The 15,610-nt window shown below is 45.0% G+C and overlaps 1 protein-coding gene across 3 annotated transcripts in view; it reads right to left on the bottom strand.

The window, feature by feature from the left end:
* Positions 1 to 15,610, bottom strand: part of mdy (diacylglycerol O-acyltransferase) — a 92,185-nt gene that overhangs the window by 14,338 nt on the left and 62,237 nt on the right. For all 3 annotated transcript variants that reach the window (XM_086914399.1, XM_086914400.1, XM_086914401.1), the window contains exons 7-8: positions 10,314 to 10,494; positions 8,837 to 8,945 (exon numbers count right to left, since the gene is read on the bottom strand). In XM_086914399.1, coding sequence (XP_086770525.1) covers positions 8,837 to 8,945; positions 10,314 to 10,494 — 290 coding nt within the window. The remainder of the gene's footprint in view (positions 1 to 8,836; positions 8,946 to 10,313; positions 10,495 to 15,610) is intronic.

Here is a 15,610-nt window from a genome sequence, read left to right as displayed (position 1 = left end):
GCACTGGCTGGAATTTTTTGATTTCTTTCTTTTTTCCCTCCCCTCTCTCCTCTCCCTCCGGAGAAAGAACGGTATTTTTTTTTTTTAAAAATAAATTTTAAATTTGTTTCTTCGGCAAGGATACAAAAACACGGGCGGACACGATTCGCCTACTTATTAGTATTTATATTCATTCATCGCCGTATAAATAATCCAAACACGTCTGCCAAAACTTGTCACGCTTCATATTATACCGGTTCCAATGAAAATATAATACCTTGAATATTTTACTTCCGCGTCGTGCGACGAGATATTGTAATCATACATAATAAAGAAAAAGCCGTTCGTTCAAAAGCCGTGAAATAGCGGTTCCAATGGTTTAAAAAGAAAAAAGAAAAAAATCTATTTTATACACTCCGCTATCTCTTTCATCGCAAATAAATCGGGGAAATGCATTTCCTTTTCAAGAGTGAATTACGAGAATTTTTAAAACATCGTATCGGAACGAAGGTAAGGTATAAAAAAAAAGAAAAGAAAAGAAAAGAAAAGAAAGAAAAAAGAAAGCGAAGAAAGGAAGGAGGAGAAAGATTAAAATAAAAAAAATCGAGCAGCTCGATGATATCGATGAAATACCGCAGATTTAGCAACAATAACCGGCGCATAAAGAGGATGTAAATGCGCGGCGATTAAAATGGCAACTGATAAACAGAATGGAGAGCACGAAGTTGTACAGATTAACAGCGTTCGGTAACTGGGCGCAACGAGTAGCTGCGGTCGTTGCAAAGTATCCTCTCATTCCCCTACCCACCCCATACTCGAAAACGTCGAAGGAGCTTTCGAGCAATGGAATTGATATTTCGTGCGGTGTACTAATTGAATACACGGGGAAACGAAACTACCTCTCCGGCATTCCGCTTAAGTGGCGGTTTGTCGAGGTCTCTCCGAATGGCACAACACGAGAACTCACGGTGCTTATATACTCGGGCTTACAAATAAATACCTAAAGAGCCTCCTGTCGATTTCAACACGCCATTTGTAGTACGCGCACCATACACCGTACTTCGACACAATCGCGATACGAAGTTAAAGATGTACGTATACAAAACGATGTATATATATAATATTGAGATTTTTGACGAGGAATAAAAATGGATGGAAGGAGGAGGAAAATATATAGAATGGTGGCGGAGAGAAACGTGATTCTAAAACGCGAAATAAAATAAAATTTCATTTCTCTTTTTTCTCCCCGCCCTTTCCCGTTTCAATCGAACAATGCGCGGAAAGTTTGAGGAAAATACGAAATTACACGATGCGCGATGTGAACGTAATTCGATTCCGTCCCGGAGACGGCAATTTCGGGAACGTTTCGCAGATTAAAACGAAACTATGTATAATTATACGCATCCTGGGATTCGTAATTACAGTGCTTGATGCATGTTCGTTATAAACCTGGAATATAATATTCTAATTTGAGGGTACCGTTGCGGTCTGGGGAACGCTCGAACTCCGCTAACGAGATGTTTCATGAATTGACGCTTAAATAATCGTTTTGATCGCGCAGCCCGATAAAAATTCCCGCGAAAGAAGATAATTGGGCGAACGTCAGGATTTACGGATCAATTGGAATTAACGAAAGGATTACGAATATCGTCGTTCGGTTTTCCAATTTTCTTTCCTCAATTTTCAACCGTGCGGGGGAATTAAGCAACGCGTTCAAATCGTTTTAAACAACCGCCAACATTCGCCGGATTTTCACGGACTTTTAACGATTCAAAAAAAAAAAGAAAAAAAAAAAGGCCAAACAATTTGCTCGTTCGTTAAACAGGTTGTAAACGAAACGGTTAGTTTCGGCTCAATGGAGGATCGAAGATTTGAAGAAGGAATTATTTCTGTCGAACGGATAAGAAGACCAAATATATATATATATATATATATTGGTCAGACTTTATTATATTTACTGTATAATAATTTTACCTGAATTTTTTAAGAATTTTAATTCTCCTCCCGGAATAGATTAAGCTGATTATTACACGGATACGATAAAAATGGTAAAATCGATACAAGTTTCAAAGAGATAAAATATTTCGTATTAGCGCGTCTCGAAACAATTAAGTATCGCGTCATAAAGTTTCGCGTTAACATCACTCGAGTTAAAAAAAAATCCCTTAAAAGACGATCAAAGAACGCTTTAGATCCGCTCCTCTGCAGAATGCTTGCACAAAGGACTCGCGCTCGCAAAAAAAGAAAAGGAAAGAAGGGAAGGGAAAGGAAAAGGGGGAAAAAATTACGTCCACGTTCGATGGCGCGCGTGTTCGTATCGAAGAAGAAACGAAAAAAGGACTTGTTGAACTTGCCCGAAAAACCGGCGGTATCTCGAACGATCGCGTTTCTATTTCCAGTTGAAAGGGTGGTTGGTTGGCTGGAGAGGTTTCGCGAATGAATGGCGCAGCTTCGACTCGCGTTCCACCGTGCACACAGATGGGGAAAGTGGAGAGGCGTTCGAAGCGAAAATAAAAGCGGAGAATGTGTCTTTTCTCTCGGATTTCTTTCTCTCGGTGCGAGAAGCGTGGATCGATCGGCCCTCCTTACGCCCCCCTCCCGAATCAAAGAGGGCAGAAACCTTGGCGGGGAGAAGCCTTAGCGGGCACAAAGGGTTATAATAAGCCGTCTCGAGCGAAAAACGGGAACGCTCTCGAGGCAACTGGAACAACCGTAACCCGAGGAGGCGTCGTCTACGTCACTGAAACTGAATACTGTTCAGCTCGGTGTGCCGTGCGACGAATTCTTTCTTTCGAGGCGGGCCTGTAAGCGCGGCTTAAGAGAAGGAGGAGGAAGAGGAGGAAGGAGAAAAGAAAACGAGAAGGAAGAAGATCCGTTCCCTGGAGGGGTAGGTAGGACAGCGCTATCGTTCCCTTCTTTCGACATCGTTTCAATTAGCGGCCGGAGATTTACGACTTTGCATCCACCAACACCTTGTTGTCGCGTCGTATTCGCGAGTATTCTCCGTAGATCTCCATTCACTGGCCTCGAATTGAATTCCAAGCAGGGAATTCCGACAATACGCCGCGGCGGCAATCTAGGAAAAGCTCTTCTTACGTGCGCATGACCACTTATATTCTCCTCCCTTCGTCTCGTGGCGAGGAAAAATTAGGGGTAATTCGTCGCGGAACACGTTTGATCCTCGACGAATAATCGTCCCCTTACCTTTCCTCGAATCGATTCTCCTGCTGGCCCCTCTCGTCGTTCGTTACGAAACGTCATAAAGGAAAGCGGCACCAGCGGTTCAAGAATAGCACCGAATTGAAGGCGAGGGAAGAATCGAGCGCCATGGACGTTGAAACCCGTAATTGAATTTCCATCACGGTGTACAAAACCGGTGATAGTAATAGCTTCTGTCCGTCACTCCTTTCGTTACTCTCTCTCTCTCTCACTCTCTCTCTCTCTCTCTCTCTCTCTCTCTCTCTCTCTCTCTCTCTCTCTCTCTCTCTCTCTCTCTCTCTCTCTCGTTATCGCTCGTACAACCGAAAAAATTAAGGTATCTTCTCGATACCGAGACGTTTTCCGTCCTCGGTTGTGTCGACGTTTCCTTCGCGATCCGATTCGAAACACGATGCAAGAGGAATATTCATGGAAGTCCGTTAACGGCCGAGTGAACAGGACCTCAATTTCCGGCGTGAAAGATAGCAGGAAACAGTGTTCGAGTCGACAAAATAGAACGGTCGGATAAGATTTCTCGATGTCAAGGCTGAAATTATTAAGAATATCCATTCCGTTCCATTCGTAATAATCTCGGCTGTCTCGGTGATCGGACAGCCGAGCAAACGTATCGACTTTTCATCCGTTGAAATATTTTTACCTCGTCGTATTATATATATATATATCTGCCATGTCATCTCGAGTCAGTCTGTCGGCCTGCTTTCACCTCTTGGATAGAACTGGACAAATATCCGACACGTTGAAAGCGAAAAGATGGAGAAGAGAGAGACAGAGAGAGAGGGAGGGAGGGAGAGGGAGAGAGAGAGAGAGAGAGAGAGAGAGAGGCAAGAGGGGAAGGAAGAATCATGGAGTGAAAATAAAAATATTGCTTCAAAGTCGCTAACGTGTAGAAAAGATGGACGCGATATTTCTTCTCTTTTTTCTTTCCTTTTTCCTTGTCCTTTTTTTCCTGTCGCTCAACTGCTCGTTGACCCGCGTGCATTCGCGATCTCTAAAGAAGATTCCGTACAATGGCGAGAAAAAGGAAGATGTGGAAGGGAGGAGAGAAAGAGAGCGAGAGAGTTTACGAGCATTCACGATGGGAAATCGATACGATATTTCATCCGTTTTCATCGTCAACGGTCTCGAAGGTGCGAACAGCCACCAAGTCGCAGAGGTTGCACCCACCGATGCTCTCCATCCTTTGTACACCCTCTCGAGGCATCCTCGAAAAATCCTTTAAACGTTCATCCCTTTAAGCAGCGGCACGTCGAGGAGGTGATAAGACGACGCTCGATGCGACCACGTCACCTTTCGATCGGTCTATTGGCCCACGGTGTAAAGTCATTCGTGTGCAGGGACGTGCGCCGTGAAAGATAGGCAAAATGTACACCACCGGCCATTTACACGTCGATCCGGCTCGTCGTCGAGGAGGAGAGGAAATTTTCGATGGGCTGCAAGATGAATTGCCTTTTGCCGGTGGCACGATTAACCATCAAGGTTACGTATACGTGTCACGTTGAAAAATGTTTGTACGTTCCGAGGCACGTTCCTTCTCTCCAATGGCGAAACTTCGATTACCTTCCTTTAGCGCATCTGCGGACCAGCGGACGACATTCATGAACCATCTTGGTGATCTACGATTCGCGTGATTTTCATGATCCCGATGATTCCCATAGAATTCGCATAGATACGACGAAAAAAAAAAAGAAACCAATATCGTATATTTCGTAAAGGAAGGAACAATGAATCAACAGAATTCGAGATGGAGAGAGTTAAGTTACCGCGAAAAGAAGAGCAACGAGATTATGATACTCGATCGAAGCATGTTCAAAATCTCTTCTGAAGAAAGTTCAGAAGAAAGGCGAAGGGATCGACGCTCATAAACAACGATACGATCTTGGAGTATATATTCCAAGCCATAATGTTCCCCTTTTCTTGAATAGAGAGGAGCAGCAGCTAAATGGAAGGAGGTCTTTAAACAACCAGAACCGGACACTTGGAACCGGTAGAACTTGGTAACAACAAGAGTCGCCCCTGGGCCAAGACAGCCAGTCAAAACTTGCGCACCCACGATTAGATAGTTCTCTCCCAGCCAGTTTCTCATCCTTACTTCGAGGGAAGGAAGGAGGCCTTCTTCCTGTTCAACCTACTCCTCGCCAGATTATTAAACGTTTCCATAGCGTCGAATCGGGGAGATCAAGGTAAGTGGCAGCGTTCACCTTCTGGTGCAAGAGATTTCCCGTCGATTTCGTGTACACACTTCCCCCCCCCCTCCTCCCAACTGATTTTCAATCGAGGACAAATTGAACCTCCCTTCTTCCTCCCTTGATAAATCGTCCCTCGATTCCCTTCCCTAACTTGGAGAGGCTGCTCGAGAGCAAAGCGAAACACGACGATACCGAGGAAGAAGAAGAAGAAGAGGAGGAGGAGGAGGAGGAGGAGGAGGAGGAGGAGAAGGAAGAAGAGAAACGGAAATCTTTGGGCCAACCGAGATATCGTTCCAAGTTTTTCGTTTTTCAAGCCTAAGTATAAAGGAATCAATGGCATCGATCGAACTTGGAGTAATTACCGTGCAAGGTGCCGAGAAGAGTTAATTCCGGGGTGGCAAGTTCTTTTCTCTATCCATTTCCACGTCGTCCGCCTCGTCATTTTCTCTATCTTCGATCGCAACCTCCGCCACCCCCTTTTTTCCACGTTTTTGCTCTCTCTCCCTCTCACTCTCGCTCTCGCTCGTTCCCACCCACTTTGGCCACCCTCGGCTGCCTTTCTGGCGGACAAATTGGATTCGATAATTGCGAATCACGGAAGGCAGAGACGACAGTCACGTCGCTGATCGGCCAGCCAGCTGGCAACGGAGGGGGGTGGAAGTGGAGTGGAAATGTCTCCGTCTTTCGATCTACTTCGCGATGGTCTATCACTGTCGCGAGAAGCTTGACACCGAGGGTCCAACGCGAGAAGAAATCGATTTCGTGGATATTGCTTTCCATCCCGTGTGCGCGGCCACGGCAATCCGTGCGAATCCATTCGTCGGAATTGATAACTGCCCCCGCTGCTCGTCGCATTGTAATTACGCTTCCAACACTGTGCGCGCCTCCTCGCTTCTCATTCTTTTTTTTTTTTTTTTTTCTCTCCCTTCCCTAACGCGCGGACCGGTTACTCATTATCTCGATATTGTCTTGTCCGCGGTACGGTCAAAAGAGCTTTTCGACTTTTTTTCCCCCGGTTGCTGGAATATTAGGTTCGTCGTGAAAAGTAAGACGGTATAATATTTCAATTTTCGAGGTCATAAAAAATTTACGACATCACGCTTTTCCTCTCATCCGAGCGAGTATTAATTGTGCAAGAAATTATGGCTACTCACTGAGTAAAGTAAAGTTCTTCCCTTTTTCTTGGCCGGTTTCTAAAGTATCTCTTGGAAAGCTTGGAACTCGAGGATCGTTATCGATGAAATTTTCAATGAAAATTCCATGGAAAAATAATAGACAAGTGTCGAAAACTTGGGAAAAATCATGCCGCTCCTCCCTCGATTTTCACGGCACGCGAACACAGCTGTTCCCATTCGATCTCTCTCTCTCTCTCTCTCATCGGTTATTCCATTCGTGTAAAATTGGCGAGCGAAAAGACGGAAAAATGTACACGCGACGAATCCATCGGAAAACAAAGGGATCACCGAAATTTCCAACGTTTCAGAATGGCGGTGTGGACGGATAGCGGGGCCGACTACATTATACGGCCATCTATGGATATAGGTGGTAAACCGCGGATGTCCGGCGTGGATCAGCCGTGGTTAAAACTGTCCGCGTAAAAGGATCCATTTAAATCCACGAAGCTGGGGAGCACGGGCGCGGGAAAATTTCTGCCACCGATGCGCACCGACAGCAGGAACCACGTTCATCCCCTCGTTAACGAACAATCAAAACCGCAGCCCGCTTGAATTTTTTCAATTAATGTCACGAGGTTTAAATGAATGAACGTCAGATTGTTAATTACCCCCCGCTGCTTCCCTGCCCTTCCGTCAAATGAACTGGAAACGTCTGCGATTCAACCGTTAACCGGAGGCAAAGAAATTTGCGGTCGAAACGAAAACGGGCGAAAGAAGAAGAAGAAGAAGAAGAAAGAAATGGACAAATTAAAAGAGTAGAAAAGAGTAGAAGGGGGAAAAAAAATCAATGAAAAATAACGGCAACGTCGGTACGCTATTTGCTTGTTCGTTGTTCCACGCGTTGTCTCCATTGCAATCGCCGGCTAGCGCAACGCTAATTTCACGTGCTCGGTTAAAATTACCGCCTCAGAGATCTCATTACGCGCACGAGATCGCCGTTGTCTTTATTATCGCGGCGCTCGTTTCGTGTCGGCTCGATGCCAGATGAAAAATAATTTCGCGACGTTACAACCTTTTACGTTCCCTTAACACGCGTACACGATCCCACACACGATCTTGCCCGTTTTATACGAAAACGTCCCAACGACTCTTTTCTCCTTCCCTTCCACGACTCGCTACGATTCGATCCAACGACTGTAAATAATGCAAACGTCGTGACACACCCACACACACAGACACGATAACGAATAACCCGGGCAACAAGTAAATCGATCCATCGACGAGAATGAACGAGCTTAATTGCCGGTTCACGATCTCAAGTTCCTCGTCCCCTCCCCTTCACCTGCTTTCCACCCCTCGATCAATTTCGAAACCGAAAATAGAGCAGGGCAGGAATTATGAAAGAGGCCGAGTGAATCGAGCAGCGGCATCGTTCGTCAATGTCGTTATTCGCCCTGGCTTTATCACTCTCCCGCGCCAGACTCGCCTTGTCCCTCCCATTGTACCACGAATAATAAGAGATACGATCACGGTATTCTCCAGGTTGCATTCCATCCGAGTTGTAACACTTGCGAGCTTATCTGCGATATTTACACCCTTCTATCCTATCCTTAAGATTAAGATACGTTTGCGACACGTGTAGAAAAATTTCTTCCGGGACGTTTCGTGTTTCCTCGCGATTTCCACTATCCTGTCGAGTGTAGCAAGGAATGTGAAAAAGGAGAGGCGAGGAGAGGTCTTGTTTAACGAATAAAAAGCGAGGATCATTATCGTGCGTAGAAACGCATCATTACCGATACGAGGATTTTGCACGAGGTGAGAGAGAGAGAGAGAGAGAGAGAGAGAGGGGCGGTGAATGGAACCCGTTTGGTCGACCATATATTTGTGCGTATCGTAGCTAGCACAAGGGGAATTACGGAGAAAGATTGATCGAACCTATTTGCCGAAACCAAATTACACTTCTGTTCATCCGCTCTCTCCATCTTAACGGCCATTCCATTTCCAGGTTGGCCACCCCACTTATTTACGATCCTTCCTATAAATAATTAGCCGCCTTGGTACATATAGATTATTATTTATTTCGGTGGAGAATAAAAGGGGATAAACGCGTCGCGATACGAAACAACCAAACCGATCTTTCTCTCCACTCGAAAAGCGAAAAGAAGAAGAAGAAGAAGAAGAAGAAGAAAGAGAAGGAGAAAGGAGAAAATTGTTTTCTATGATATATAGGAGAGGATCGAGAGATGGGCGATTCACCGGGCGTAATGAGATTTTCTCATCGTTGTAGAGGGAGGATTTCACGCGAAAGCTGTGCGAAAAGGTGAATGAAACACTTACGCTGAACGGTACCAGGGAATTCTTCACACACGGGATCATCCATTGTTGGAAGAGCGACATGACCACTTGGCAGCCGACCACCACCTCTAGGATCCGTTTAATCAGAAATCTGCGCAGATAAATGAACGAGTTAGTAATCAGGTCATCCTAATTGTAATTACGCGTTAAACGCGTCAAGGAAGGATGAAACAAAAATGTTAAATCCCCTCGTTTAAATATACGCGTGTATATATATATATATATCTCGCTAGATTTTGTACCATCCTGAGTTTCCTGCAAAAGCATGACCCATTTTCCACCCGATGGTACGTTAATCAAACAGAGTCAACTGCGTCTTTTTAGTCTACGTCCCGACTTTTCTGCAAATAATACATTAGCCCACGTTGGTTACATTTCTCTTATCACGCACACTCCGCCCGTGAAAATTCGCCACGGCGCCCGGTAAATCCAAAAATATGAGCGGAGAACAGGGACTTCACGAGATATGACGTCTCCTCTTCTTTTCCTCCTCCTATCGCGACTCGTCCGATTTTCAGTTCGGCAACAACCGTGGCAAGAAACCGGCCAACCCTCTCCATTCTCTCGATGCACTCCACATGATCGAGCGCATCGACCGACTACTGCATGCATCCCCCTCCCCAGGAACACTCGGTGCAGGTGAACGTGGAAAGTGTTCCACGAAAATCTCCGAATACAATCGGAAGTACGGGAAGGAATACATCACCGCGTCCGAACCTCGCTCCCTTCCTCTCTTCTCTATTTTCCCAACAATGGCCCACTTAAATCTAATTTCGCCAACATTTCCGCTCGCCAACTTTGCCTTCTTCCCTTTCGTTCCTTTCCTCGGGGAAAAGGAAAGGAAGGCGCGCCACCGAAATCGAGGACGAGGAGAAACTTTTTCGGGAAGCGTAGCCTTCCGAGAATTGTAGCCACGTGATCCTCCAGACGTGCACCTCCATCGTACGTGGAAATATGTGCATGGATAGAGAAGGAATTAGAGAAGCGAGTTTTAGATATCGAGAGAAGAGCTTGGTTAAAAAATTCGACGTTCTATGCGCGTAAAATTTAATTAGATGTAGAAATCGAAATTGTTGTTTCAAATAAATGACGATTTTTATTCTTTACTTAAAAAAAAATAAAAAATAAAAAAGAAGAAGAATTTTTCATTCTCTCATGTCTGAAAATTTATAAAAATCCCGAGATAAAAGATTCTAAATTAAAATTTAAAAAGAGAAGAGGTACATATTATCGAAATACTTCGCGATAAAATATTGACGTAAAAAAAGGATTTTAAAATCCTTTCTTCTATCCTTTCAATTATTTCTAAAATTCCTTCGAGAATCTTTCCCTCTTCTGGAGGAGAAGCGATAAAATACCGGAATATCCGATAAAAAATATTCGATCACCTCGGTTTATCACTCTCCAAAAAATAAATAAATAAATAAATAAATAAATAAATCGGGGGTATACTGTTTACCTTTTCCGAATCCTTTGTGTTCTAGGGAAATTCAGTTCGTAGCAGAGGGTAGGCGCCAGAATGAAGTAGTAAAGATCACGGAAAGTCAAGTTGTCCGGATATTGCACCAAGACCGTGCCAGCAACGTCTACTTCGTGCTTCGAGTCGTCGACCTCCTCGCCGTTTTGCTTCGCGGTGGAAGCTGCAACAAGGAATCGTATTCGCGTTAGATGCGAAGGAGGGGGAGAAAAAACAGATTACAGGCGATGAATCACACGCCACGGTTTCCCGAGCAACAGGAATTTCGGCAACTCTGTCTTTGGCAACCGGGCCGAAACAACAACAACAACCGCAACAACAACAATAAAACGAAGAAGAAGAAGAAGAAAAATGGGGGATTTGGACGCGAAAATCGGGGAGAAAGAGAAGGAAAAAGAGACAGAGAGAGAGATAGAGAGAGAGGAAAGTGAAAGCACCGGGAGTTTGATGAAAAGGTACACCCGAGGAAGTTAGATCTCGCCGTGCTCGAGAATCATTCCGAGCTCTCCCCCCAAAGGACCGAGGGAGACTCGTGTAGTTTAATCTTTCCAAAAAAAACCGGCGAGCGTTTAAACTTCGATCCCTCGTGCGACGTAAGTTCGGATTGCTATTCGCGGATTATACCAACGGCGGAGTCATCGTTTATTAAATCATTTCGAAACGAAACGATGAAGGAGAAACCGTTGAGTATATACTTGGCCAATCTTGGCGAAAAGTTTGCCCAGACTCGAAACGAGATCGATTCTCGTCTCGTCCACGCCTAATCCTCCGCCAGGCTAAATCTATAGAAAAATAGAATTCTCTCATTCGTCCGAAATCCAATCTGGAATTCAAATAAGCTCGGTTACAGAGAGGACTTATCCTATTCCGGCGTCACGGCTCCAAAACGTGCGTTTTCGAGGAGGAATCGACGTGGCTCTCGCGAGAGCAGACGGACGTTCGAGCGACGTTCGAGCGAGAGTTTCACGAGACCCCCTCCGGTAATAAGTGGCGAGCAAGAATTCGTCCAAATTAAATTCCTGCAACCCTCTTTTTCTCGCCCGTCCCCCTCCAACATCCTCCACCCTCGCCTCGTCTTTTTCTCTCCTCCTCCTCGGCTGCCTCGTTTATTCGCCGTAATAGTTTTTTCTTTCCTTCTTTCTTTCCTTCACCCGTGCTTTAGCCACTCGATACGCGAATAATACGCGGGATCCCCTTGTTTCTCGTCCGGGGGTACATTGTTCGGGGGTTAATACGACGACGATCAAGCGATACGCCCCGCGATAAACCCACCCCCCTCCGTGAGAATATCGCGAGGATTCCACGCGAGCAATGCCGCCGCAGAGACGCGATCGGAATTTTTAATACGCGAATCTTCCTCCCTTCGAGTCTCGCGCTTCTCGAAATTTGCCGATTGATTTGGAACAGGGTGTTTAAACGTGGCGTTACGTATGTACGTGTGTGTGTGTGTGTGTGTGTGTACGTACGGTGAGCTTCGATAAATCGTGAAATTATTCCGAGCCGAGTCGCCGGGACCGGTCGGTTCTTTGTCAAAGTGTCGGGGTGTAGGGAAGGGATAGACGGTTGGATCGCTTTGCTAACCAATATCGAAGGTAATAACGAGAAGGAGTCGAAAAGTGTCGTTAAAGTTTCCGGGAAACTTTTCGAAATTTATTACGGACGATAACCGGATTTCTATTCGATACTTTCGTCCCCTCTAATTACCATACGAATCAGCGGGCAATAATTCGCCCACCCAACCGGCGCAACGTCGAGATTCGACGGGCGGGGAGAGGGATGGAATTTTTCGAAAGAAAATGTTTCCGGGAAACCGACGGCCACACGGGGGATTGGGAAGCGGAGCGTCGCAACGGCTAATGAATCACGAGCGTTTCGGAGGAGGATCCGGGTGAAAACACCTTCAGTTTATCGGGCAAATAAATTTCTAGAATTAGATCTCCATGTCGTCGGGAAATTGTGGCCAACCGGTATCGAGACAGCCGGGGTCTGTTAGGCTCGATTCGCGCTGTTCCAGAAAATTTACGAGTCCGCCGGATTGCCTTGTCGAAGATTGCAGCCAATCCCATCGGTCGGGAAGCTTCGTCTCTTGTACCGCTCAAGCTTAATTTGTGAGATCTCTCGTTCGCTTTGCGATCCTTCCGTTCTCCTTTTTCCCCCTTCTCTTTCTCCTCGCCCTAAATATTCTCCCGTTATCTTTTTTTCTCGCGTCGAAAATATATATTCTTCTCGAATACAATTCGTCGATAGAAACGTAAATGATACAATATAAATTCGTAATATAAAATTTACATCGGACGAGGATCCGATGAAAATAAGTCACGAGTTACGTTGTACGCGAGTGTTTGCAGGAGAAATTGGGAACGGAGGAGGGAAGAAAAAGAAAAAAGGTAGAAATTGCTTTGGAAAAATCTTCTTGATCCCATAAAATTCACCTCGAAACTATCCTTGGTCGGGAAGGTCGGGACAGAAGGGTGCGAAGTTGTCGAGTTAGCTTGGCTGTTGCTCGTGAGTGCTGCGAAGCTCGTGATACGCGGCACGTAAGAAGATTTCAGACGCGTAGGTGCTTCCGCGAGCACGCGGTATGAAAGGTTAGACGTCAACAGAGTAATAAATTAGAGGAAATTCGTCCGACGCTGGCATTAAATGACTATCTCTTCCCCCGACAAGTGATATATGACAGCGTTTAATGTTGCGTGAGTAGTTGAAACTGTGAGGGATGAAAATTTTGAGAAACTGGAAAGCAATATCGAGAAAATGATAAACGAAAATTGTTCTACCAGTAATGATAGTGGATCGTTTGTCGGCCGAGTATAAGAATAAGAAGGGAATAGGATTAAATAAATGGTATAGATCGGTCATTTGTCAAGCAAGGAGAAGAAGAAGGAAAAAAAAAAAAAAAAAGAAAGAAAAATAAATCAGTCAGAATGGAATAGAACTATTATGGTCAGACGATAAATAATTTGGGAAAATATAAAGGATATTGCGATTATTATTAGGGGAAAGAGATTTTAAGCAATTATTGAATATCATTATAGAATTACGATCGTTAAAGTAGCTTATATCAAAAAGGTATCCGTATAATCGTATCGGATTTGGAATTTCATATTACTATCATTAATACTAATGGCCAAAATTTTAGCATATTTTAATGAGCGTATAATCGGAATTGTAGGATATTGTAATACCGGTATAATAGAGCAAAATATCGCGTATACAGGGATAATTAATTTCGGATTTTCGTGTTTCCCGTTACGCAAAAACAAAAGATTACCATCAACCGGCACCGAATTTTTGACCCCGACAGAAATATGATTTCGCCACGAGCTATCCACTTCGATGGCGCAAATTTTCTATCATTATTAAATGAAATCGTTAACGTGGATAAATAACAAAATACGAAATACGAAATACGATAAAATTTCTTTACGCAATCACAATTTTAAAATCGCTTGTGAAAAATCGTTGAAAAAGAGATCAGAAGAGACCGCGAAGAGAATATTAATCTGATAAATTGTTCAAAAAGCATCGCGCTACACTTTCCATAATTTCCATCCCGATTCGAACGTTACGTCGAATCATGCGAAAACTCTAACTTCTCTCGAGCAAAATTCTCTCAACGAGCAACAAGCGTCGTCGACGAAAAAAAAAAACGAGTTTTCTGAAAAAAAAAAAAAAAAAATTCAAAGCGTTCACCAGGGAAGCTTGTCGAGAGAAATAACGGCGTAACACGTGAAAGCACGACCACCGTCAAACTATCTGACCAACGACTGGACCGACCCGTTCCTGCCTTACGTTTACCCCCCCCATTTTCGTCTCGTATCCACGTATTCCACGAAAAGAACTCTCTCTCCCCTTGCCTTAACGTCTAACGTTAGAGACATTAGAGTAGATTGCTTATTGAAAGCAAGACCTGAGAACCCGACCCGGTCCAAGAATTCGTCGCCGATTCAACCGTCGTCGATCGATGGAGAAGCGGGCACAAAAGCTTTTCGCGAAAATCGCAAAAGTCAACGTCGTCATTATGCGACGCAATAATACGGCGTTCCTCGACGTTCAACCGATAGACTGGAGGAGGGGGGGTCAGAGGACGAAAATTACACGGCACAGAGAGAGGATTATATACGGGCTCGTGGCTTTCACAACGTGCGCTACGCGCTGCATTCGTCGATCGTGGTACCCCCTTCGAATCGATCAGGAGGATCGATCCTCCTCCTCGGCTTCGGTGTGTGCGCGCACGTACATACGCACTCTCTCTCTCTCTCTCTCTCTCTCTTTCTCTGCTCACCGCAACTGAAGCGTTCCATCGAATTTCGATAATCATATTAGCCTACGGCACTTTTTATACCTCGATTGGTGTTATTATGTGTGATGGAAGAGCAGGCGGCGATCGAGCGGGGAATTAACAATCATCTAATTACTCCCGGTCAGGTGATACTCGTTCGACGAATAAATATGAGGGAGGAGAGGGAGGGGGGATTTTACGCGTCAACGTCTGGCGAGAAGAAAGGAGACGAGAAGGGGGCAGTCGAAGTCGTTTCAAGTGGATTATTCGGCCGCGATGCTTAAACCGTTCGACCATTGCTCAACATCTATTCCATCGTGTTTCCCGAGCAAGTCGGCTATCAGCTACGCGATGCACCACCATTCACACGCGTCCACCATTATGTCTTCCTTTCGCATTATCTTGGCGTTGATTAACGAGCCTCGACCAAGAGTGAACAAGAACTCACGGAAACGAGGAGAGAGTAAGCCGTGAAATGGGGATCGAATTTGCAGAACGGAAACGTCGAACGAGGCTCCCTGAGTCGATATCACTTTCGCGAATTGTTCCGTCTACTTTTTTTCGACTTTGGATCGAGCGAAACGTTCGTGAGATTTTTCCCTTCAAAAATTCGCACTTTCGATTCCCGAAAAATTCGAAAACGTGACTCGTAGAATCGAAGAAGGAAAGGGTTAACGAAGAACGATAAGGATAAGAGAGGATAGAACGCGAGCATGAAACAATCGCATTTGATTAAAGGAGGGCGCAAGGAGGGTAAAAGGGTTGGCGGAAACAGAAAAGGAGTGGTTCTCCCCGATTGATTTTTCTCTAAGTGGGTTCTACAACCCACCTCTTCTACGACATGCCTGTTTAAAGTGGCTCTAAGAAAGCGGAAGAGTTGTATAACAGATTTCCAGTGCACGAAAGAGGGCCATAACGCGTCAAAATGATACACGAGGCTCTTGTAGCGCTCTCTCGGTCGGTGAAGGCGGAAGGGAACGCAAGGGAAAGGGTTAAT

This window comes from Apis florea, unplaced genomic scaffold (genome assembly GCF_048593485.1).
Source record: "Apis florea isolate Af1SG1 unplaced genomic scaffold, ASM4859348v1 contig_3587_pilon, whole genome shotgun sequence".
NCBI lineage: Eukaryota > Metazoa > Arthropoda > Insecta > Hymenoptera > Apidae > Apis > Apis florea.
This window is presented reverse-complemented; position numbering and strand designations above follow the sequence as displayed.